At 39.1% G+C, this 26096-nt stretch overlaps 3 protein-coding genes across 3 annotated transcripts; 2 read left to right on the top strand and 1 right to left on the bottom strand.

The window, feature by feature from the left end:
- The first annotated feature begins 838 nt into the window (after positions 1-838).
- Positions 839-3572, top strand: LOC116521705 (olfactory receptor 2D2-like). Its single transcript, XM_032236364.1, has 2 exons — positions 839-855; positions 2618-3572. Exons 1-2 carry the CDS (start codon positions 839-841, stop codon positions 3570-3572), a joined length of 972 nt encoding a protein of 323 aa, XP_032092255.1.
- A 3992-nt stretch (positions 3573-7564) lies between these two features.
- LOC116521704 (olfactory receptor 477-like) lies at positions 7565-10459 on the top strand. Its single transcript, XM_032236363.1, has 2 exons — positions 7565-7576; positions 9509-10459. Exons 1-2 carry the CDS (start codon positions 7565-7567, stop codon positions 10457-10459), a joined length of 963 nt encoding a protein of 320 aa, XP_032092254.1.
- A 4143-nt stretch (positions 10460-14602) lies between these two features.
- LOC116521703 (olfactory receptor 477-like) lies at positions 14603-15550 on the bottom strand. The gene has a single exon (XM_032236362.1). The coding sequence runs from the start codon at positions 15548-15550 to the stop codon at positions 14603-14605; it is 948 nt and encodes a 315-aa protein (XP_032092253.1).
- Positions 15551-26096: the final 10546 nt, after the last annotated feature.

The raw sequence follows: 26096 nt of genomic DNA, 5'->3' as shown, positions 1-26096 counted from the left end.
AAAAGTGCCCAGGAGATTAAAAAAACAGAGAGCTTTATCAGTTTATTAGAAATAACCACAAGGGATTGGAGTAATCTCATTGGAAATAATATCATGAAATCTTGACATCTCTCATAGACAGTGAGAGAAGAGGCCAGAGTGCTATCTTAAGTCCTGGAATACTTTCAAAGATGAACATGCAACTTTAGGAAGCTGGAAAACATGATTGGTTGAGCAGGAGTCAGAATGATGGAAAAGATGGTAGAAAAAGTTTTAAAGAATCCTTTACAAGATCTCAAACAAGTCCATTGCATCAACACCAAGAATTTAATCTGAAATCTCTTCAAATTTCATTATATCTATCAGTTCAAAATCTTCTGCCACCAACTTCTTCCTCCAAATTATTACAAGGACATGGCATGGTAGAGTTCCTGAACTTTTTATTTAGATATTTCATTATATTTTCAGTATATTTCATTATTATAGTTCTTTGAAAATATTCCACTAATGTCTCAAATTGTTTTGCAATATTATGTACCAATTATGGCTGTTATAACTGAAATCATGATGGGATCCTTTTGGTTTACTGAGAAAGATCTTAATGATTCTTAAAGCTAAGATTTCAATGGCTCATTTGGAATTTATTTATGAGGAAAATAATTTTTAAAGGATGAAATATTTTGACTTGGGAGAGTAGTCTTAGAATTTAACTTTAATACTGGCATACTCTATCTTACGGATTTCTTGGTGGAGATAAAGGCAGATACATTTGCTAAGGCAAACTATGCAGATGTATTTATTTTTATTTTATTTATTTAGTTTGTCAAACATGTATGAGATAGCAGGTATAATTATAAACATGAACACAGGAAATGGGTACCAATAAATGGGGACTGTAGGACAGGGACGGTAGGCATGCTGGTGTGCTTATACATGGCCCCTACAGACCTCTTAGGAATGGGATGAGGTCCACACTAGACAGTTCAAGGTTAAAGTTACGGGAGTTCGAGGATGTAGCAACAGATTCAGGTAGAGCATTCCAGGCATTGACCACTCTGTTGCTGAAGTCATATTTTTTGCAATCGTGTTAGGAGAGGTTTACCTTTAGTTTGTATCTATTGTTTGCCCATGTATGATTGAGGTTGAAGCTGAAGTAGTCATTGACAGGTAGGATATTGTAGCAGACAATTTTGTGTACAACGCTTAGGTCAGACCTTAGTTGTTATAGTTCTAGAATGTCCATAGCCAAAATTTTGAGCCTGGTGGCATAAGGTATTCTGTTGTGACCAGAGGAGTGGAGGACTTTTCTCGTGAAATACCTCTGGACTCACTCGATTGAATTAATGTCTGATATACAGTATGGATTTCAGGCAGACGAGATGTATTCAAGAATTAGTCTGGCAAAGGTTTTGTATGTCCTTGTTTGCAGTACAATGTTACCGGAGAAGAAGGTTAGCAAAATTAGGTTAACAACTCTTAATGCCTTTTTTGCAATGCTGTTGAATGATTGCTATTTTCTTAGCTTCCCTTGACATTGGTAATTTGTATGGGATTCATATTCAAGTAATATTCAGGTTATATTTGAGTATAATCTTTGGGTACTTTTACCTCTAGTTTCTTTCATGTTGGGGTCCAAATTGAGCTAGTTAATCTGACTATGGAACTATTTTAAGGCTATTGTTAAAGTTGCTATAAATCATGAAATACTGAATCAGTGCTAATTCTTCTCCAATTAACAGCTATTTAATTCTTCAGAAATTACAAAAAAAATAGTTAAAAGCAGATTAGAACTAAATGTTATTATGACCCATTCAAAAATTATTTGATTGCCCAAATTGTTTGCCTATCTGTCTGTGTTTCTTGTTTGCAATGATTTAAAACTAGTATGTGGCAATTTATCATTCTGATACAACTTTAGGCATTCCTGATTAAACTTAACCAAAAATAGATGTATGTGATATCTTCAGCTCCTGTACAAAAATGGTAGGATAGGTAATTAAAAATATCAAGTTATGGATTTTTCAGGCACCAAGTTCATACAATCCTGGAAATAAAATCTAAACCCAATTTGCCTCTGTGGGTTGTTAACAAGCACTACTTTTTAGAGTTCAAATGTATTGTTTCTGCTTGTTCTTTTTACAAAGGGTCAGGGAAGATATCAAACACTCTGGTCAATATTCTTTATTGAATTCTTCTGTTTTCAGAATAATTTTCCAGGCTCCCCCTTTCCCCTTCCTTTTTCTTTTGAAAAAATTGATGCATTGTGCTGATTAATTTTTCAGTTCCTTAATCTCACTAAAATGTTTGTACTGTGGATATTTATAATTTGTTAAGGAGAGAGAATAAAGATAAATAAATTAAATTTCCCAATTAGGCTGTGCCAATCATCTGAAATGTTTGAGCTTGTAGAAATTAGCTTATAATGATTATGGCTTTCTTGAGATTAAACTCTGAAACAAACTTACTTACGTACTTACTTACTTACTTACTTACTTACTTACTTACTTACTTACTTTCTTTCTTTTTTTCTTTCTCTTACTCTCTCTCGGCCCCCCCCCCCTCTCTCTTTTCTTTCTCTTTCTTTCTGCCTCCTTTCCAGGAAATTTCATTATCTTTCAATAATTTTCTTTCATTTCAGGCAAGATGATGCCAAGATAGCGAGTGAGAATTTCACCACCATTAAGGAGTTCATCTTATTGGGACTCACCAGCCACCGAAGAACGCAGCTTTTTCTCTTTGGGATCATCCTCATCATCTACTTGCTTACAATTTTGGGGAACCTGCTAATCATCATCTTGGTGCATGCTGATTTTCGACTCCACACACCCATGTACTTTTTTCTCAGCAACTTTTCAGGCATGGAAATTGGCTATGTTACCAGCACTTTGCCCCAGATGTTAGGTCAACTTTTGACTGGATATGGAGCCATTCCCTTAGCACGATGTGTGACACAGAGTTACATTGCTCTGACCATAGGTAGCACAGAATGCTTGTTGTTGGGAGTCATGGCTTATGACCGCTACATAGCCATCTGCCATCCACTGACATATGCTTCTTCCATGGATAGGATGCACCAGCGACTGCTTGCGGCATCCTGTTGGACCATAGGATGCCTCTTCTCAGTTGTATATGTAGCTTCCATTTTTCACCATCCGTTCTGTGGCTCCAATCACATTAACCACTTCGTTTGCGAATTGCCTGTTGTGCTAAAACTTGCATGTGATGACACCACTGTAACTAAAGCTGTTGTTTTTGGTTTATCAGCATTTATTGTTCTGGTTCCTGTTTTAGTCATCCTCTCTTCCTATGGTCTAATTCTCTATTCCGTTTTGGACATGAGGTCAACTACCGGATGGTGTAAAGCTTTCTTCACCTGTGGCTCCCATCTTATGGTGGTCACCTTGTTCTACGGTACCGTTATCTCTATGTACATCATCCCCCATTCGGACACAGGTCAAGATCATGACAAGCAAATCACAGTCTTTTATGTTGTAGTGACCCCTCTTTTGAACCCCATTATTTATACCCTGAGAAACAAGGAAGTCCATAAAGCAGGACTCAAAATGCTGAAAGACTTTGGCTTTATAGCATGAACATTCTCGTCTTGCTAAATAAATTTTTAGGATTGAGTGGGGTTGTTCATTTAATGTGTTTGTGTGTGTGTGTGTGTGTGTGTGTGTGTCTGTGTCTGTGTCTGTGTGTGTGTGTGTGTGTGTGTGTAAGAGAGAGCAGAGACAGAGAGAGGGAGACAGAGAGAGACAGACAGACAGACAGACAGAGAGAGAGTGACAGAGAGAGAGAGAGAGAGACAGAGACAGAGAGAGACAGAGAGAGAGAAACAGACAGACAGAGACAGACAGAGAGAATGACACACAGAGAGATAGACAGAGAGACAGACAGAGAGACAGACACACAGAGAGACAGACACACAGAGAGACAAACAGAGAGAGAGAAAGAGAGACAGACAGACAGACACACACAGAGAGACATAGACAGAGAGAGAAAGAAAGAGAGAGAGAGACAGAGGCAGAGAGAAAGATAGAGAGAGATACAGAAAGACAGAAAGACAAACCGACACTCACTCAGTGAGTGACACTCAAATAGACACACACACAGAGAGATAAATTGCAGACTATGAATATTATAAGATGAATTACTAGTGATTTTAAATATGCTGGAAAATATTGGGAATACTGAGGAAAAATATAATGGAAGAAAATCCATATTTTACTAATCTTACTTCTAAGTAAAATTACAATGCAGAAAACACAAACCAAAAATTATTCAATCCATTGAATCTGGGAAGAAAATTCCAGAACGTTTCTCCCATGACCCCACTTCTAACAGAATGTGCCATCATCACAGAAAGAGAAAATCCTGACTGGCTCCAGGTTGACTCAGCCTTCAATCCTTCCGAAGTTGGTAAAATGAAGATCCAGATTTCTGAGGGCAATTTGCTGACTCCGTAAACTGCTTAGAGAGGGCTGTTAAAGCACAATGAAGTGGTATATAAGTCTAAGTGCTATGGCTATTTGTACTAAAATACATTCAGTCCATTTATTATACTATGGCCGTGATGGTGAACCTATGGCACGCATGCCACACGATGGCATGCGGAGCCATCTCTGCGGGCGAACGAGCCATCACCCATGTCAGCTCCTCTACGGCTCCTGCTGGCCAGTTCTTTTTTGGTCTCTTCTAGGGGACGCACACCAGTGGTGGGTTTTGGCAGGTACCCCCCAGTACGGGCATACCAGTTCCTGCTGGAAACAGCTGGCACCATTCCGGTATGGTGCTTCGGAGGGCCCACCTGCCTGCCCGTGTTCTTTAATCTGTATTTGTCCCAACTGGGCCATCTGCACATGCTCACGGAGCGTACGGCACATGTGTGATGCTCTGTTGAGCAGCTGGAGCATCACAGGCTGTGGGTGCACACATGCACCCAGAGCCCGTGCACATGGTGGACACTCGACCCTATCACAGCATACCATATGCGACAGGATCCAGAACCCACCTCTGATGCGCATGCATGCTTGGAGGGTGGGGAGGAGACCTCCATGGGGGATGAGGGATGCAATGCCCCCCCCACATCCCATTTTTGGTTCCAGGAGCTTCAGGGAGGTCCCCCAATCTCCTGTTTTGGTGCTAGCAGGCCATAGTGTATATTTTGACCCTGATTAATAAATGGACTGACTATATTTTAGTATAAATAGCAGTAGCACTTAGATTTATATTCCACTTCATAGTGCTTTACAGTCCTCTCTAAGCGGTTTACAGAGTCAGCCTATTGCCCTCAAAAACCTGAGTCTTCATTTTACCAACCTACCTTTTTTGATCCCAGGAGGCTTCAGGGAGGCCTGCTAGAAACAAAACAGGTGGTCGCGCATGGATGCGTGGGAAGCGGGGGTGCAGCGCCCCGCCACTCCTTCACAGGAGGCTTTAGGAGGGCCTGCTAGCATCAAAATGGGGGCCATGCATGCATGCGTGGGAAGCAGGGGAGCATGGGGGTCACACGTGCCTGTATGATGGGTGGGGCCTTTGGGGGAGCATTAGATTATGGGTGTTGGCACATGCGCATGGGCTTTTGGCACCCGAGGGGAAAAAAGTTTTGCCATTGCTGCATGTTGGGATGGTCTTTACAGATAGTCTTTGGAATTACAGTTATGAGCCATGCCGGTCATTGTGGGTAACCATATAAATACATACAATTTTATCACCATTTTTGCGCAGTTGTTAAGTGAATTCCATGGCCATTAAGCAATCCCTGCAGCCATTAGGTGAATCAATGATTCACTATTAGCCATTTGCCATTGTCATAAAGTCAACAATGGCTGTCATTGGTGAATCCATCATCCTCAATTGATGTTTTTTTTTGTTGCAAAAAACTGGAAGTAAACACCAGCAAAACCCCTCCTAAATTGTAATTATTTGACTGTGGGATGCTGCAAATAGTTGTCAATGTGGTGTGCTTGCTGAACACCCAAAATGTGATCACATGACCATTAGAACTTTGAATCCAGGTAATAATAAGAAATTCACAAGAAAGGCTAAGCCCCAAAGAATTGAGGCCTTTGAACTCCTGTGAGTCCCTTGGACTGCAAGGCGATTACACCGGTCAGTCCTGGAGGAGATCAACCCTGACTGCTTTTTAGGAGGCCAGATCCTGAAGATGAAACTCAAATATTTTAGCCACTGAATGAGAAGGAAGGACTCACTGGAGAAGAGCCTGACGCTGGGAAAAATGGAGGGCAAAAGAAGAACGGGACGACGGAGAATGAGGTGGCTGGATGGAGTCACCGAAGCAGTAGGCGTGAGCTTAAATGGACTCCACAGAGGATGGTAGAAGACAGGAAGGCCTGGAGGAACATTGTCCATGGGGTTGCGATGGGTGGGACATGACTTCACAACTAACAACAACACCAATAAGTAGCTCTGGGGAGGACAGTCATAAATTAGAAAGATTGTTAAGCAACTATCAAAAGTGAAAGACTGCCTTTGTTTTAATTATTCAAAGAACCTATCTTATTTGACTGTGTTAATCAAGTACTTCAGTTCTCAAGAGATTGAGATAGAAATGAATTATAACGAAGTAAAGCAAAGTTCCAATGGAATTGAAATAACCTCCATGGAATATATTCATATCATTCTTATGATTTTTTGCAATCTTGTTTCAAGATTGCAAAGCAGCAAATGTCAATATTTGGGAGAAGATGAAAAAGCAAGGATAAGTGGGTTTGAATCTAACCACAGTTAGCTGTTACAAGGATCAAGACACAATAACTTACTGATTTACTGAAAATATACTTTGCACCAAAAAGAAGAGTTGATATCATCAAAAGCCTTTAGTAAATTCTATGGAACAGCATCCCCTTGAGGATTTGGGAAGGTCATTAAGATAGTTTGTCTAACCTGGGTGACTCTTTGTTTTGATTTAATCTAAGGCAATTCCCAGTTTCAAAAACTTACTCATAAAATCATGTGTTCTCATTCTTCAGCCTACTACCTTTTGAATGATAACTCTGAAATTAAGGAGTCAAAAGTAATTGGCACAGGAAAGAAAATAATAGAATAGTAATTAGAATTTCTCTAGTTCTTTAAATATATATTTATGGCTTGTGATCTCTTAAACAGGATTGTAATAAAACTGTGCTTTATTCAGCTAAGTATTTTCTGTTAGTTGCTAGTCATTACATTAACCGGCTCGGTGCACAGAGAATCTTTTCAAGCATCCGAAGAACATATTACAGAACATCTAAGAATCTTCCCTTGAAAAGTCATTGAATTTCCAAGTTGCTTCTCACTGTTGCCTCAACAGACGCTGGTGGTGTTTAAGAGGTACAGAAAGGTAAGACATTTTGCCATTTGGAAGTCTGTTGACAGAATCTGATTTTGTTAGGAAGGAGAACGTGAGGGAAGATGTTGCTTTTAATTAGGTGGAAAATCATTGCTACCTCTGAAAGAACTAAGCATTATGGTCAAAAGCCTGAATGACTGATGCTGCAGCTGACTGTAGTTGACTGATGCTGAAGTCAGCTATGTGCCATGTGTTCAGAGTGGTGGTTAGTTGATGCAATCTTAGCACGGTATGGCAATATTGGTAAGAATGGAATGGAATAGAATAGAATTCTTTATTGGCCAAATGTGATTGGACACAAATGGAATTTGTCTTTGATGCAGATGTTCACAGTGTACATAAGGAGAATTAAATACATTCATCAAGAATAAAAAGATACAACACTTAGTGATAGTCAAGGTTACTAATAAGCTAACAAATCATACTAGGAAACAAATAAAAGCAATATAAATTAAAAGATACAAGCAACATGGAAGCTGCCATTACACTAAGCTAAGTGGGATAAGATTTGTGGTCTACAAAATTTGTCGTCTTGTGCTTCAATGCAACACTCCTATTGGGACTTATGCTAGCACGATAGTTCAAGTTTTATTATGTTTGCATCTCCAGCAAAGTACAAAACACACATGGTATAATCTGGTCATAATGTTTCCATTTTTTTCATGATGATTGATATCTCTGCAGTGGATGTAGAGAAATTCAGGCTTCTGGTTTCTATAGTTGAAGAATGAGAAGCCCAGAATTCCCTGCAGTGTTTGAAGGAATCTGTAAGAATTAAGCAGCTTTAATCTTGGCAATGCAACTGGATGGGTTGAGGGAAGAGGATGCTTTTATAGAATACAGAATAATAGAAAGATCTTGGAGGTCTCCTGGTTGGACCTTCTCCTCAAGCAGGAGACCTTATACCATTCCAGACAAATGCTATCTATTTTTTTCTTAAAAACCTCTAGTGATGGAGGACTCAAATATCTCAGAACAGGCAGCTGTAGTGATTGTTATCACTAATAAAATCAAATGACAGAACTTTTGATGAAGTTTCTTTTTACAATTCTTTAAGTAAATTACACCCAAATAGATAACAGGCATGAGAGTAGGATGCAAGAAAAGCTACATGTGAGTAAGAAATAGTATGCCATTTTCCTCATTTCTCAGCCAGCTAGATTTAGTCACTTTTCTTGAATTTTCCTTCACATTTTTATTTCTGCTTTAGACATGAAAGCCAGCTGGATGACTGGACCAATCACTCGCTCTCTTCCAAAATCATCTCACAGAGGTGTTGTCGTGGGGAAAATAAGAGAAGGAAGAAGTATTAGATAAGCTGCTGAATTATGTGTAAAAAAATAAATTTGGGATATAAATAAACAAAAGATCTCATTAAAAATGCTTGAGAAATTCCACTGACATGGTGATTTTACATGGAGATAAAAGTACCCATATCACTTATTTGTCTAATTTTTGCATCAAATGTCATATAGTATAAAAGGTAAATGCTCCCCTCAAACATATGGGCCAGTTGTTCCTGACTCTAAGGGGCGATGCTCATCTCCGTTTCAAAGCCAAAGAGCCAGCATTGTCCAAAGACGTCTCCATGGTTATGTGGCCACCATGACTAAACATCAAAGGCGCACGCAGCATTGTTACCTTCCCACCAAAAGTGGTTCCTATTTTTCTACTTGCATTTTTGCGTGCTTTTGAACTGCTACGTTGGCAGAAACAGGGACAAATAATGGGACTCACTCTGTTACGCGGCACTAGGGATTTGAACTGCCAAACTGCTGTCCTTTCTGATCAACAAACTCAGTGTCTTAGCCACTCAGTTACTATGTCCCTTATGGTGATTTTACACTAAGATAAAAATAGCCATGTCACTTATTTGTCTAATTTTTGTATCAAATGTCATATAGTGTAGTAATATATTATTTCCATAATATATGGAAATCATAATTATACATAGAGAATATTAGTTCTCTATGTATAATTTTGTTAAAAGAACTTGCTTCCAGAACGATTCCCGATTAAAGGAACTCCTAAAAGTCAGAAACAGACTGATATGACTATTTAGCCTTGATTATTGCCTACATTAGTCTTCTATGGATATCCTTTTTTTTAAAAAAAAGAATTGTTTAATTTTTAGGGATTTTTCACTATCTTTCAACAATTTCTTTTATCTTACAGGTAGTAAGCCAGATGGGAACTGAGAATTTGACCTCTGTTAAAGAATTCATGTTGGTGGGACTCACAAGTCATCGAGGGACCCAGCTTCTGCTCTTTGGGGTGCTCCTCCTGATCTACTTGCTTATCCTTTTTGACAACCTGCTGATCATCACTTTGGTGTGGGCTGATTCCCAGCTACATACACCCATGTACTTTTTCCTTAGCAATCTTGCTGTGATGGAGATTGGGTTGGTCACCAGCACGCTGCCTCAGATGTTGGCCCATCTGATCACTGGGAGCGGAATCCTCTCCTTAACGCGTTGCATGCTCCAAGGTTATATTGCCTTGAACATCGGCAGTGCTGAAAGTTTGCTGTTGGGTGTCATGGCCTATGACCGTTACTTGGCCATCTGCTCTCCCTTGTTATACGCTACAGCCATGAGCAAGTTATACCAGGTCCTGCTTGTTGGCACATGCTGGATCACTGGCTGTGCATTTTCCATGATTTATGTCATCAGTACTTTTCGTCATTCTTTCTGTGGTCCTAACCTCATTAACCACTTCGCGTGTGAGCTGCCTATTGTACTGAAGCTTGCATGTGATGACATAAAAATGACTAAAGCCATTGTCTCTGGTCTATCAGCCTTCATGATTTTCATTCCCCTTTCAGTTATCTTGTCTTCCTATGGATTCATTCTGCATTCTATATTGCACATGCGGTCAACTGCAGGAAGGAGTAAGGCCTTCTCCACTTGTGGGTCCCACCTTACCGTTGTCATCTTGTTCTATGGCACTGTTATTTCTATGTACATTATCCCCCACCCAGACTCAGGTCCTTCTCACAACAAGGAAATGACCATCTGTTACCTAGTAATTACTCCCCTGCTTAACCCTGTCATATATACCTTGCGGAACAAGGAGATTCATTCAGCAGTCATCAAGATGGCAAGAAGATTGGGCTTAGAGCAATGAATATGACCATTGACATCTTGCTGGGCTCGTGTTTGGTTATGTTTTCTTTCAACTGAGGGAGGATGACTATAAACATAATACCAGGCAGTTGTAACTGTTTCTGCTCTTTTATAAGGATGATGTGGCAGAAAAGCAGGCAGGAGAATGGCATGGAATAGAATGGAGTAGAACAGAAGCTAACAGAGTAGAGTAGGGTGGGGTGGAGAGGGGTGGGTGGGATGGATTAGAGGTAGAGGTAGAAGTAGAGGTAGAGGGGCAAGTGAAGAGGGGAGAATGAAATTGAGTGGAGTAGGGTAGGGTAGGGTAAAATAGGGTAGGATAGGCTAGAGTAGAATAGAATAGAGTGGAGTGGAGTGGAATGGAATGGAATAGAATAGAGTAGAGTAGAGTAGAGTAGAGTAGAATAGAATAGAATAGAATAGAATAGAATAGAATAGAATAGAATAGAATAACAGAATCGGAAGGGACCTTGGACATCATCTAGTCCAACTCCCTGCTTAGGCAGGAAACCCTACACCACTTCAGACAAATCGTTATCGAACATCTTCTTAAAAATTTCCAGTGTTGGAGCATTCACAACTTCTAGAGTTAAGTTGTTCCACTGATTAATTGTTCTGTCAGTAAATTTATCCTTAGTTCTAGGTTGTTTCTCCCCTTGACTAGTTTCCATCCATTACTTCTTGTCCTTCCCTCAGGTGCTTTGGAGAATAGCTTCTCCCTTTTCTTTGTGGCAGCCCCTGAGATATTGGAAGACTTCTATCATGTCCTAGTGCTTCTTTTCATTAAACTAGACATACCCAATTCCAGCAACCATTCTTTCTATTCCACATTCCACATTCCCATGTACTATTTTCTCTCACATTTTGCAGGGATAGAAATATGTTATGTCACCAGCACCATGCCCCTCATGTTAACCCATCTCTTGACTGGAAATGGGGTCATCTCTTTTGCACTCTGCATCATCCAGATGTATGTCGCATGGAGTCCTTCCTCTTGAGTGTCATGGCCTATGACCGCTACTTAGCCATCTGCCGTCCTCTAATTTATGCTACTACCATGAGCAAGCAAAACCGGTTGTACTTTGCTTTAGCCTGCTGGGTAATTGCTCCTGTGCTCTGTGCCATCTGTGTTATCTGTCTTGCTGGCCAAACTTATTGTGGTCCCAACCAGATCAACCACTTCATATATGAGATGCCAGTGGTGCTGAAACTTGCATGTAGTGATACACATATAATCAAGTTTGTGAATTTAGCTATAGGAGCATTGGGCATTCTGGTTCCTCTATCGGTCATTCTGACCACCTATGGGTGTATACTTTACTCGGTCTCACATATGAAGTCAAACGTTGGACTGCACAAGGCTTTCTCTACCTGTGGCTCCCATTTGATTGTGGTCGTTTTGTTTTATGGGACGATTATCTGTATGTATATGATTCCAAAGTCAGCTTCATCTCTTGATCATGATAAACAAATTGCAGTCTTCTATGTTGTGGTCACCCCTCTGCTCAACCCCATTATTTATACCTTGAGGAACAAGAGCATACATAGGGCAGCATCTAAAATATTGTGAAGAGTTGCTTTATAAAAACAAGCAAATACCCCAAATAAGATTTCTATTAGGCCATTTATTAGGCTGTTGCTTAATGCACTAACTAATGGTATCACTGCTTTTGAATTCTGGTGTTAGAGAAGACACAAATATTTTCTTTGTGGTTTGTGTATTTTAACTAAGGACTATCTAGGTGTACAAGGGACCTGGTGGCTCAGTGGCTAAGACACTGAGCTTGTCGATCAGAAAGGTCGGCGGTTTGGTGGTTCGAATCCCTAGGGCCATGTAATTGAGTGAACTCCCGTTACTTGTCCCAGCTTCTGCCAACCTAGCAGTTGGAGGGATGTAAAAATGCAAGTATAAAAATAGGAACCACCTTTGGTGGGAAGGTAACAATGTTCCGTGCACCTTCAGCATTTACTCACGTCTTAAGGAGAGTTCATATGAAAGGCTACATATGTCTCCCATATGTCTATTCCATAGAAAATTGTTTACAAATGCTTACAGAACTCTCTCTCCCTCACTCCTTCTCTCCCTCTCCCTCCTTCTCCCTCTTTCCCTCTCACCCAAATAAATATTCATATGTTGAATTGAATTAATTTCCTGGCGACACTTCATTCATTTCATTTTCACCTTTAATTCAGAAACAGTTTGACATTGCATTCTTCTTGGATTTTGCTTGACTAATGTCCAATGACGTGCAGTCAGGGGAGGTAGGGGAGGCAGGGCCTCACCACTGTCATCATGAAAAGAAAAGAAAATGTAAAAGGAAAAAGGCTGAAGTAGTTGCTGCCAGAGACACAGTGGGTGACTCTGCTTAGTGCTTAACAGTTTTAAAAAGCCTCTAAAAAAGTGCCCTCTGCAGGAGGAGGTGGGCCTCATTTAGTCTATCTTTATGATCACTCGAGCAGAGTTAAGCAAGGGTTAAAAGCCAAAAAAAATCCTTATGTAGATGAAGCACTTGGTTCTCTGGTCTCCTCCTGTGGAGTGTGTTTTTTTAGAGGCTTTTTTAAACAGTTAAGCAGAGTCAGCACTGGCAGGGACTCTGGCAGCAGCTAACCCAGCCTGACTTCAGCAGCTCTTGCCTTTTTACATTTTCCATTTTTACATTTTCATCATGGCAGACAAGAGGAGAGTTGAAATCCTCTGTGAAACAGCTCGAAAAGGTATGTGGGTTGGAGGGAGGGGGAGGAATTCAAAATTAATGTAATTTGTAAGTAATTGTATTATTGTAAGTAATTTCTGTGTGTGTTTTACTCGCCTCTGCTGGCTCGTGGGCTGGCACTTTTTTTATGTCGGACATAGCAGCAGGGCTTTTGGACATAGCGGCAAGGCTTTTGGACGCAGCAGGGTGGCTTTTGCCCGCTTTCAAGAAAGCTTTCTTCAAGAAAGCTTTCTATGTCCGACATAGAGGCATCCCACCTCCATGTCGGACATAGCTCCAGGGCAGCAGGGTAGCTTTTGTCTGCTTTCAAGAAAGCTTTCTTGAAAGCAGGCAAAAGCCGCCCTGCTGCCCCTGGACTAGAGGCAAAAGCCACCCTGCTGCTATGTCCAACATAGAAGCATCCCACCTTTATGTTGGACATAGCGCCGGGGTGGCAAGGCAGCTTTTGCCCGCTTGCCTCCCCAGCCATAAACCTCACCGCACGTCACTGGTTTCAGGAATTGGGTATGTCTAGTTTGATGAAAAGAAGGTCTAAGGGTGACATGATAGCAATGTTCCTTTATTGCTTCATTGCAATGTTCCTTCATTGTAAAGTTACAATGACACTGAAAAAGTGACTTATGACCATTTTTCAATTATGACCATTGCATCCTTCCTCTTGGACGTACACCCAAAAGGACAGTGCCAGGAACCATTAAAGCAGCGTAAAAAGCTTAAAACAACTCTTTCCATTTAAGAAAATCAAGCCCCTAATACCAGCAAAGGAAATAAAAACATCCAGAGAAAGTCTGGGCATACTGCTAAGAACCATTAGCTGTTACAATGTAATAAGGCAATTTCTGTAAGCAGGGCTATAAAGATAAGGATTAGGCTAGAAACAACACCAGAATGTTTCTTCCTGCCTGTAAAGTAGCTCTGTAAAGTGTGGGGGGGTGGGTTGAGGCTTTTGGAAGATTTGTTCCAACAACCGGTTCTCCGAACAGCTCAGAAAGTTAACAAATGGTTTGTCTGAATAGGTGCAAACCAGCTGAATCCCACCACTGAATATTCCCAACTAAAAGGACTTTGTGAAATGTAGACAGTAGACTCTGCCCCTCTCAGGCAATTCATTTGATTTCATTCTCTACACACCAAATAATACTTTAGCTTATGTCAATTTTTCTCCAACTTTAATGAGGCTATTGAAGAAACTTCTATAAAGAGCTGAGGAAGCAGATATAATAGCACTATCAATTTTTTTCTTTAAAAAGACGTATTTACATTGCACCCAAATACCATGATGATAATAGTCTGAGAGGTTATTCACAGAAATATTGGGTTGAGTTTATGGCTAGGCAAACCAACATTTAAGGCATTCTGAATTAATGCTCATGATCAGCCAATGTCTGACATGGCATGGAAGAAAGACTGACAAACTAAGACACAAACATTCATGTTTTCTGGTTAAAGTCTTTTCTTTGCAATATCTTTCTTGCTGACCTATGGATGTCCTTGTTCCTTAGAGTATAAATGATAGGGTTAAGCAGAGGGGCCACCAGTACATAGAAAATTGCACTGTGCTTATTATGATCAGGAGCTGAGGTTGATTTAGGAATGACATATATAAAAAGGGTAGGGCCATAAAACAAGGTGACTACAAGCAGATGGGAGCCACAGGTAGAGAACGCTTTGCGCTGTCCAACTGTAGACTTCATGTGGGATACGGAATAAAGAATTAACACATAGGAGGTCAGGATGACACAAAGAGGAAACAGAAGGAGTAAGGCTCCTGCACCAGATACAATTTTCTCGATGAATTGTATATCACCACATGAAAGTTTTAACACCACAGGAAATTCACACATAAAGTGGTTGATATGATTGGGACCACAGAAAGTTTGGGATACCAGGACGGCATCGAGTATAGCAGAGAGCAGAGATGCAATTACCCAGCAGGTTAAAGCAAACTGCAACTGGCATCGCTGGTCCATAACAACAGCATATTTTAGGGGAGAACAGATGGCCAGATAGCGGTCATAAGCCATGACACCCAGTAGCAAAGACTCAGTGCAACCCGTGGACCCTACAAAAAATATCTGGGCAATGCAGAGTGGGAAGGAGATGGCTCCATGCCCAGCCATGAGGTGAGATAACATTACGGGCACTGTGCTTGTGATGTAACATATTTCAATCACCGCAAGATGAGAAAGAAAATAATACATAGGAGTGTTCAGTTGTATATCAGACTCCACCAATATGATGATCAGCAGGTTCCCCAAAACTGTAATCAAGTAAAAAATGAGAATGACCCCAAAGAGGAGTAGCTGGATTTTTCTGTCATTGCTGAATCCCAGCAAGATGAATTCCTTGACAGAGGTGAAGTTCTCAGCTTCAATCATGGCCTCCTGCCTGAGGAGAAGGAAAAAAGAACAAGAGTCCATTGGATCAACTACCATTTTTTTTCAGTTTTTAAATATTTTTATTGAAATATAAAACTGAAATACTGTGCATCAATTTATCAGCTGCAGATGAATTCTTATATATATATACAACATACATACATACATACATACATACATACATACATACATACATATATATATATATATATATATATATATATATATATATGTTGTATTTGTGCTGATAAATAAATAAAGGGAGACTACTATAGATCTATTTCAAGCTATTTAGCTCTCATCAGCTAGCCATACCCTTACTGGGATTCGAACCTGTGCTGTATTGCATCTTAGGCAGATGTCTTAACCATTAAGCAACAGGTCCTCCTCCTTATCAGCTGAGCCAGGGAAGTAGATATGTATTTAGTGTCACAACCCCTGATATGCCCCAATTATGGGAGGAAGCTAACTGCTTCCATTCTCTATTTATCGGCTCGTCACAAGAGACCATCACGACAGAAACCCAATATTTTTACTGTTGCCTTTGTTACATTTGTGTTGTATTTGTGCTGATAAATAAATAAAGGGAGACTAGTATAGATCTGTTTCAAACTATTTAGCTCTCATCAGCTAGCCATACCCTTACTGGGATTCGAACCTATACATATATTTAACTCAAATCAACCTCCTCCTTATATATTGTTTACATCAGTGGTGGGTTGCCAATTTTTCTATTACTAGTTCAGCCACACTCCTGCGCGCGCTCGCACACATGCACAATGCTTTTGTGCATGTGCAGAAGCATTCAGGTGGATGGGCAGAGCCTCCCATTGCCACTACTACCAGTTCGCATGATCCGGGCTGAATTGGCAGTAATTCACCTCTGGTTTACATAGAAATATATTGAATTGTCCTGGCATTCCATTTGCCATAAAATAAAGGTAAAAACAAAATAACACATATACTATTTTAAACAATGCTAGTGTTATGCAGTGATTTCTGACCATCATATTCTAGTATGTCAACTCATCTATCATTCTAATACCTACATTCTAATAAATACATAGTATCTCCTTCCTTGTCCACCTAACCTGATTCTTTCACATTCCAATTTCTACCTCATGTTTCTAACCATTGGTAGAATCTATCCCATATAGCATAGTATTCTGTATCTCCTTTATCTTTTATTTTTAGCATCAGTCTGTCTATTTCTAGTATCTTCCTTATTGTCTCATCTTCTGAAGGGGTGTTTTCGCTCTTCTACTGCTGTGCATAGACAATTCTTGCTGTGGTCAAGATGTGTAATATTAGGTATATTGTCCTTTTATCATAACCATCTGATATAATGACCAATAAAAATACTTCTGCTTAAATTCTGTATGTTGTCTGGTCCTTTAAATACATAAATACACACAAAACAGGGCCATGATTACCCAGAGCCATTTCTGAAATCAAGATACTTAAATTATTCCAAGTAATATTAGTATCATCATTTGAAGATGGGCATGCTTGAATGCAGGGATCAGAAGCACTACAAGATGGGAAAATAAACTTGTTTTATTTCTTTCCTATCATTCTCCTTTATTTGCTTTAGAGATCAGGTTTAAAAAGGCAGAATCTAAATAACTTATTTTGGGTAAAGTCTATTTTCTTGCCATCTGTAGCTGGTGTGTGTGGGGCTATTTTTTCCTGTTGATAGATTGCACTTTTATATCAATCATCACTGTGAATATTCAACCTCATAGTAAGATTATTTTGTTGTTGTTGTTGTTGCAAAATAGCAAAGGAACAAATCAGCAACAATTGAAACAACTTCCATAATTAACTACTTTTGGCAATTGGTTTAAATTTCACTACATATAGGCTTCATGGTTAGTAAAATATTATTCTGTTATTTATTCTTCTGTAGCAATGCAAACTAAAAAAATATCAAAGGAATTTGTTACAACCAGATAATTGTGCAAACATCACCTTAGCTTCAGAAACTACAAATATTTCCCCATGCTATAAATTATACATAAGATAATTCTGTTATTGGTTTCTTCCTCAAAATAAACCCAAATAAAGAAATTTAGTGGTGAATTTCTTAAAGGATTCTACTTCAAGATTGCTAGTATGGTAATTTATTAATAATTTAATAGTAACATATTAAGAAAGAAATACTTCCTGAAAAGAAATGTTATTCTAGAGTCTTTTCACAAAACTAATAAAATATAACCACCTCTGTTACTTCACAAATATATTTTTGAATTTATTCACATTAGAAAACAAATTACTATCTGCCCACATTAAACTTTCTTTCTGGTCTAGTAACACAGATTATTTTATTAGAAAAACAAGGATTATCTCATCAGATTCCTCATCTAGATGATCTTTATTTTTATTTTATTCAGTTTGTCAAACATGTAAAAGATAACAGGTATAAGTATAAACTAAGTATGAACACAGTAAATGGGTACGAAAAAATGGAGACAGTAGGACAGAGATTTCTTTGGACCTGGAAGCTAAACTAATTTTGATATGGTTATACTTGGAATAGATATGACTAAGGATTTTAAGATTATCTTTTCCAGTGACAAAATATAAAATTACCTTTCTTCTTTTCCAGGATGTTCCGCAGTCTTCATAAAAAAGCTAATCAGGTGTTCGCCTTCTACTAAGGTAACCCACATAATGGAAGATGATCCATTTCCTTTCTACTGAAGCCAGATATTGAACATCTATAAAGGACAGAGATTATGTCTCTGTGATGAAAAAGCATATATGAATTGTCACAGAGTTGTCTTAATAAAAAATAAAAATGAAATATTCTTCACAGGAGCTTGGCAGCCTATTTGTTCATACTAAGAATAACATCTAAATTATTATGGAAGAATAATATACTATCTGAAGGTATCTTGGGAATATTTATAATTTCTGAGCACATAAACCTCACCAAGGGGATAGAGAGAGTCCGCATATTATCATTGGGAATACAAAACTTTGCTCCACTTGCTCCTCAAAATCTCTGTTGAAGGGAAATTGGTAGGAGATCATGATCTGAATGAAATTGCTCAGGTCCCTTTGACCTATTGCAATAATTTATATACTTTGGCTACTACCCGAGGGAGGGCCTTCTCTGTGGCAGCTCCGGCCCTTTAAAACGAGCTCCCCGCAGAGATTCGGACCCTCACCTCTCTCCAGGCCTTCCGAAAAGCCGTTAAAACCTGGCTGTGTCAGCAGGCCTGGGGTCGATGAGTTCCCTTCCCCTCTTGAATTGTGTGTCTGTTGGTGGTTTTTTTAATTCCCTGTATTTTTTGTTGTAGTTCTTGTGTTTTCCCTCCCCCCTCCTTTGAGTTTGTGCGCCACCCTGAGTCCCGCCTGGGAATAGGGCAGCATATAAATAAAATGAACCTTGAACCTTGAACCTTTTTGTTTCTCTTAATCTTGACCTCTTGTATATCTCAAAAATGTATTCAAGGATCGCCCATTGTTTGAACATATCAACAGAGGTTAAACTAAGTAATACCCATCACTCAGAGTCTTAATTAGTATATACTATGTATATAATATTATATACAGTATATAGTATATACATAGTGTGAGTGTGTGTGCTGTGTATAACATATATATTAATTAATTCAGAAATTAAATATTGTCAGTGTTCCAAGTATCATGTAGAATTAAACAAGAGTCCAAGGCAAAATGATCCTTAAAGTTCCAATTTAATAAATCAGACATCTTAGCACATCTGTGTAATCCCAATTCTAAAGAGCTTCTTGGAATTCCACCCAGTTAAAAATTCATGATCTTGTCCCCACACCCACAAATCCATCACATAATCCAATCTTCTCCTTCCACGCTGGCATCTCCACCCAGCTTCTTCCGGTCAGGTGTAAAAGTGCAGAGACCAAAGATGACCTTGGTCTTCTAGAAAAGAATGACAACACATTCCACAATCCTACTCCCGTCTATTCCCCCCTCCCATCAACTATACTAATGAAACAGCATAATGAAATAAGAGAAAGTGTGGTAGGCCAAAATTCTAAAAGGAATATAATTGCAGGCCTGACAAATATATCTTCAAACAAGGTTTTGTCATAGTGATCAATATTGATCTGCGAGGGTCAATGGGAATAGTCATTATTGTTGCTGCTGCATTTAACCACTGAGCCGAGGTGGCACAGTGGTTAAATGCAGCACTGTAGGCTACTTCAGCTGACTGCAATTCTGCAGTTCGGCTGTTCAAATCTCACCGGCTCAGGGTTGACTCAGCCTTCCATCCTTCCGAGGTGGGTAAAATGAGGACCCGGATTGTTGTTGGGGGCAATATGCTGACTCTGTAAACCGCTTAGAGAGGGCTGAAAGCCCTATGAAGCGGTATATAAGTCTAACTGCTATTAATAATAGTACTATGAGTTAAATAAGCATTTTTTAAAAATAGTTTCATATAATAAATGCTTGTGGGTCGATGAACAATCTGAAACCTCATGAAAGAGTCAATGAGCTGAAGGGTTTGTGGATCGCTACTTTAAAATTTCAGGCAAGATCATTTCAAAGGTTTCTACTGCTTGGTGAATTGAAATGTATAGAAAATATGCAGCCAATACAGAGCGTTGAATTTATACTGATTTTATATCTGCTTTTAAAGAAGGAAAAGTCAACTTTTAGTTTACTATGTGGTTTATTTAAAAAGCTGCAATGGTCCCAAATTTAAATTCATAGATTGCAACGTTCAAATCAATAATTTTTCCCAAATATATGCTACATTGAGAAGGAATTGGCATAGACTGTATTTGGTCCATCATTCCAGTTCATTAAGACAGAGGTCTACAATATTTCAATACTGTGACTGGTTAAATATCCTTGCAATGGGCTCCTACTAATGTATTAATCCTATTAATGTATATTGAAAATAAAATTTCATCCAGTTTATTGCAGCATATTCCAGAATATCTCATTGATTTAATCTGCAGCATATTTCGGAGTGCATTTTCTTTTTTTCTGAAGCGTAAGATAGAAATGTCGACTCATTCTGCTCAGCTACCTGAAATCATATCAGAAATTATATCAGACATAATTATAGGACATTACCAGGAGTGGGTTCCAGCTGCCATTACTACTGGTTCAGTAGCAAAAATATTTGCATGCATTTTCATTTAAAACAATCTGCGCATGCGCACACTGTAAAAAAATGAATAAAAAGTACATTTTTTAAATGAAGATTGTTCTGCACATGTGCAGAACAGAAAAATCAAGATGTCGCCACCAATCATAGAATTGGCACAGTCAGTTACTACCTATTCAGCCGACTGGACTGAATAAGTAGGAATCCACCTCTGGACATAGTCCCCCTGTGAATACCTAAAAATGATATGGCAGGAGAAGACATGGATTTAATATTTAATATTTAATAATCCTGCTTCCTGGAGCCGAAATAATAAGACTTTTGGTGGGATGTAGTCTGAGTTCCCAAAATGGTGGAAACACCTACCCAGAGGAGCAAGACAGAGCGTATGGTTTGTTTAAGGAACAATAAAGGGAACTAGAGGTACTCCTCAGGTTAGGCCACAACTGAGCCCAAAATGTATGTTGCTAAGTGAAAGAATTGTTAAGTGTTACAATTGTCTAGACTCTTTTCAGTCGGGTTTCAGGCCTGATTACAGCACGGAAACTGCTTTGGTCGTGCTGATCGATGATCTCTGGCGGGCCAGGGATAGGGGTCACCCCTCTATCCTTGTGCTTCTTGAGCTCTCAGCGGCCTTCGATACCATCGACCATGGTATCCTTCTGCGACGGTTGCGAGAGGTGGGGGTGGGAGGCACTGTTTTGCGGTGGTTCTCCTCCTACCTCTCGGACAGGTCGCAGTCGGTGTTGGTCGGAGGGCAGAGATCGACCCCAAGGCCCCTCAAGTATGGGGTGCCACAGGGTTCGGTCCTGTCCCCCCTCCTATTTAACATCTACATGAAGCCGCTGGGTGAGATCATACGCCAGCACGGGATTAAGTATCACCAATATGCAGATGATACGCAGCTCAATCCAGACAAGACCGAGTGGCTTCTGATGTTCCCTCCCAAAGATTGTCCAACTGTTCCATCTCTCAGGCTGGGGGGTGAAATTATATGCCCCTCAGAGAGGGTTCGCAATTTGGGAGTCCTCCTGGACCCACAGCTGACTCTAGAACACCATCTGTCGGCTGTGACCAGGGGGACCTTTGCCCAGGTTCGCCTGGTGCACCAATTGCGACCCTACCTGGATCGGGAGGCCCTTCAGACAGTCACTCACACCCTTGTGACCTCAAGACTGGATTATTGTAATGCGCTCTACATGGGGCTGCCCTTGAAGAGTGTTCGAAGACTCCAATTAGTCCAGAATGCAGCCACGCGAGTGATTGTGGGTGCACCAAGGTACACCCATGTTACACCTATCCTCCGCGAGCTGCACTGGCTACCTATTAGTCTCTGAATCCGCTTCAAGGTGCTGGTTGCTACCTTTAAAGCCCTACATGGCATCGGACCTGGGTACCTGAGAGACCGCCTCCTGCCGATTACCTCTCTCAGACCAATTAGATCGCACAGGTTGGGTCTCCTCCGGATTCCATCTGCCAGCCAATTTCGGCTGGCGACTCCACAGGGGAGAGCCTTCTCTGTTGCAGCTCCGGCCCTCTGGAACAAGCTCCCTGTTGAGATCTGGATCCTTACTACCCTCCCGGCCTTCCGCAAAGCCACCAAGTGCTGGCTGTTCCAGCAGGCTGGGGGGAGCTGAGAAGCATCTACCTCCACAGAAATTGTGAATGTTGGTTTTGTTTTTAATATGTTGTCTTTGTCTCGTTCCCCCCTTTCCCTTGTCTTTTGTGAGCTGCCCGGAGTCCTCCGGGAGTGGGCGGCATACAAGACAAATAAATAAATAAATAAATAAATAAATAAATAAATAAATAAATAAATAAATAATAAATAAATAAATAATATATAAATAAATAAATAAATAAATAAATAAATAAATAAATAATAAGTGGGCTCATCCCATTTTACGACTTTTCTTGCCACAGTTGTTAAGTGAATCATTGCATTTCTTTCTTTTTTAATATTTATTTTTATTACATGATTTTCCTTTACATGTCTCTATCACATATTTAACAGATCAGTGGCATTATTCATACAAGTAGAATCAATATCTGATCCATTATATACATTCTGTTTCCAAATGTTCTAACCCTGTGTACATTTCCATTTCTTATTTCTATTATCTATCCATTTCTCCCATACCACATAATATTCCGAATCATCCTTTCCCTTTAACACCAACATGAGTTTCTCCATTTCTGCACAATCAAATACTTTTTGGATTGCTAGTTCCTCTGGCAGAATGCTATCTTTCTTCCAATATTGCTCAAAAGCAATCCTTGCCACCATTATTATATATAACATCATATTTCTATTATAATTCACCTTAATTATATCCAGGAGAAACATTTCCGGGTTTGAATTCTATTTGACATTTAGTTAAGTCCTGCAGCCAATTCTGTATATTCAGCCAATATCTTTTCTCTTTCTCATGAAAGAAGATACCTTTTCCCTGTTTGCATTTCCAGAATTGTTGCATTTCTTAAGTTAGTCGCAAAAGCAGATCTCATGAGACAGGACACAGTCATAAGGAGAAATCAGTTGACAACCATAAGAATTTCGATCACATGACCAACTATATCTGCAATGCTCGTATGTGTGAAAAATGAACATAAGTCACTTTTTTCGGTGCTGTTGTAACTTTCTTAGTTTTGATGATTATATCATCCATGCCTGAATCCAATAACTTTCTTTCTACCTAGAGTCGTTCTGTACCAGACTTTCATTGTAAATGTGAAACTTTTTTAAAAAACTTCAGAAATATCATTTCAAAAATTCTTTTTTATTTTTATTAAACAAACAACACAAAAAATATCATCATCTTACATTTCATTTTGTAGAAAGTGTGTAAATTGGTTACAATTAGCTTTCGTGCATCTCTTCCACAGTCTTTACTTACATTCATATCAAATGTCAAAGATTCTTAATGGGTCTTACTATCTACATAGCATAGTTCTCATTTGACTGAAATTCTTTTAGTCTCCTTTTGCCTAGAATAATCCATAGTTAAAAACACAACCACCTGATGGCATTTCATTAATTATTACAAAGTCATCCAATAACCTTAAGCCTCTATAACAGATTCTAAACAAAAATTAGTTGACAAAGTTTCAAAGCCCCTTTTTTCCCCAAGTCACTGTTTACAATTTGTATCCAAGTTCCTTTTGTTATGGTAGTACATATATATCATTAACTGTATCCTTTATCATTATCATTCCATTATTAGTTGTTATAAGTAATATTGGTTAACAAAAAATCCTTTACAGTTTATATCCATTTTCTTCTAATCAAACCAACATATATGTGTACCTTATTGAATTTATCAATTATTTATTTAACATAACAATCTATAAATTACTAAATTACTACTTACTTACTTACTTGGGGAAAACTTAGTTAATTTTTTTGTTATCTACATTCCTATGTCCAATAACATTACACCTTTATAACATATTCAAAATAATAATTAATTAACCAAATTTCTAAACCTTTTTTCCCCCAAAATCATTGTTTGCAATTTATATCCAAATTCCTTATATTAAATCAGTACACATATATGTCATTAACTATCCCTTATCATTTCATTATTATTGTTATCATTAATATTTGTTAATATCTAAAGATAGGTTTAATCTCACCTATCTAAAATAAAATCTCATTGAATTATAACCAAACAGAATAACAGAATAATAGAATTGGAAGTGACATTTCAGGTCTTCTAATCCAACCCTCTACTCAGGCAGGAATCTGTCTACCATTTCTTTTCGGAAAACCTTCCAGGGTTGGAGAACCCACAACTTCTGAAGGCAAGTCATTCCACTAATTAATTGTTTAACTGTCAAAAAATTTCTCCTTAGTTTCATTCATTTCATTGCAACATATTCTAAGGGACATTTTCCCTTTTTTTTTGAAATGTTGTATAGAAATGAAGACACCTTCTGGTCAGCTAAGAACAACACCAGTAAAAATTATAGAACAGATTTTAAGACAAAGTTTCTAAGCCTCTTTTTTCCCCAAATCACTGTTTACAATGGTTAACTCCCTGCCTGAGAGGCAATGGAGCACAGGTTCGATTCCCAAACATGGGTATGGCTAGCTGATGAGAGCTAAATAGCTTGAAATAGATCTATACTAGTCTCCCTTTATTTATTTATCAGCATAAACATAACAAATGTAACAAAAAAGGCAACAGTAAAAAATATTGGGTTTCTGTCTGGATGGTCTCTTGTGACGAGCCTAATGACAGAGAGTGGAAGTGTGACCTTCCTCCCATACTTGGGCATACCAGGGGTTGTGACTTTAAGTATATACCTCCCACCCTGGCTGGCTGATAAGGAGTCGTTCTCTGTAGCTCAAATGGTTAACTCCCTGCCTGGGAGGCAATGGAGCACAGGTTCGATTCCCAAACATGGGTATGGCTAGCTTGAGCTAAATAGCTTGAAATAGATCTATACTAGTCTCCCTTTATTTATTTATCAGCATAAATATAACATATATATATATATATATATATATATATATATATATATATATATATATATATGTATGTATATATATATATATATATATATATGTGTGTGTGTGTGTGTGTGTGTGTGTTTGTGTGTGTGTGTGTGTTTGTGTGTGTGTGTGTGTGTAGAGATAGAGATAGAGAGATAGAGAGATAGAGAGAGAGAGAGATAGAGAGATAGAGAGATAGATAGAGAGATAGATAGATATAGATATAGATGATATAGAGATAGAGATAGAGATAGAGATAGAGATAGAGATAGAGATAGAGATAGAGATAGAGATAGAGATAGAGATAGAGATATGCATATATGCATATATGCATATATGCATATATGCATATACATACATGTTCTGGCCCCTACCTTGTCCGTTCAGAAATGAAAGCCAAACAGAACGTTCAAAGGAATGTTTTTATCAGTCCCGGCTCTTGCTGGCTGCGAGCCCAAAATAATCACAGATAAATGCTCTGGCAAAAGTCCTCACTCATAAACTACAACAAAACAGGATTATATAAATCAAGTCACTTATCCAAGTGCTTTTCTTGATGGTTGCACACGAACGGAGAATGTTGACTAGAACAGAAACGGAACGTTGACTTCTGCAACCAGGGCGTGGCACCATTAGTCTTTTATCTGCAGGAGGAGATCCTAATGAGCAACAGCTGCTCATTATCATCTCCTGTGAATCCTCAATTGTTCCTTACGTCGATCGCCCTTCTTCTGCGTCAATCCTGAAACAACTCACAGGAGGTTTGGGTGTCAGGCTCTCTTGTCTCCTCCCCACTGATCCAAGGCTCAGTTATTACCTGGGGACCAACTAGTCTCTCTGAGCCCTGCTCGGAGTCAGAACCCTGTCCAGGGCCCTCTGCCTCCTCCAGGCCTGACTCAAAGGGCCCCTCGCTGTCAGAGTCTGATAGTAGCTCCAAAGGCTCC

The sequence above is a fragment of the Thamnophis elegans genome, chromosome Z, assembly GCF_009769535.1.
Source record: "Thamnophis elegans isolate rThaEle1 chromosome Z, rThaEle1.pri, whole genome shotgun sequence".
NCBI lineage: Eukaryota > Metazoa > Chordata > Lepidosauria > Squamata > Colubridae > Thamnophis > Thamnophis elegans.
Note: the sequence above shows the minus strand (reverse complement) of the source record. Positions and strands in the feature narration are given on the sequence as shown.

Coding starts and splice junctions, on each gene's coding strand:
- LOC116521703 (XM_032236362.1), bottom strand. CDS start 15,550: ATGATTGAAGCTGAGAACTTCACCTCTGTCAAGGAATTCATCTTGCTG.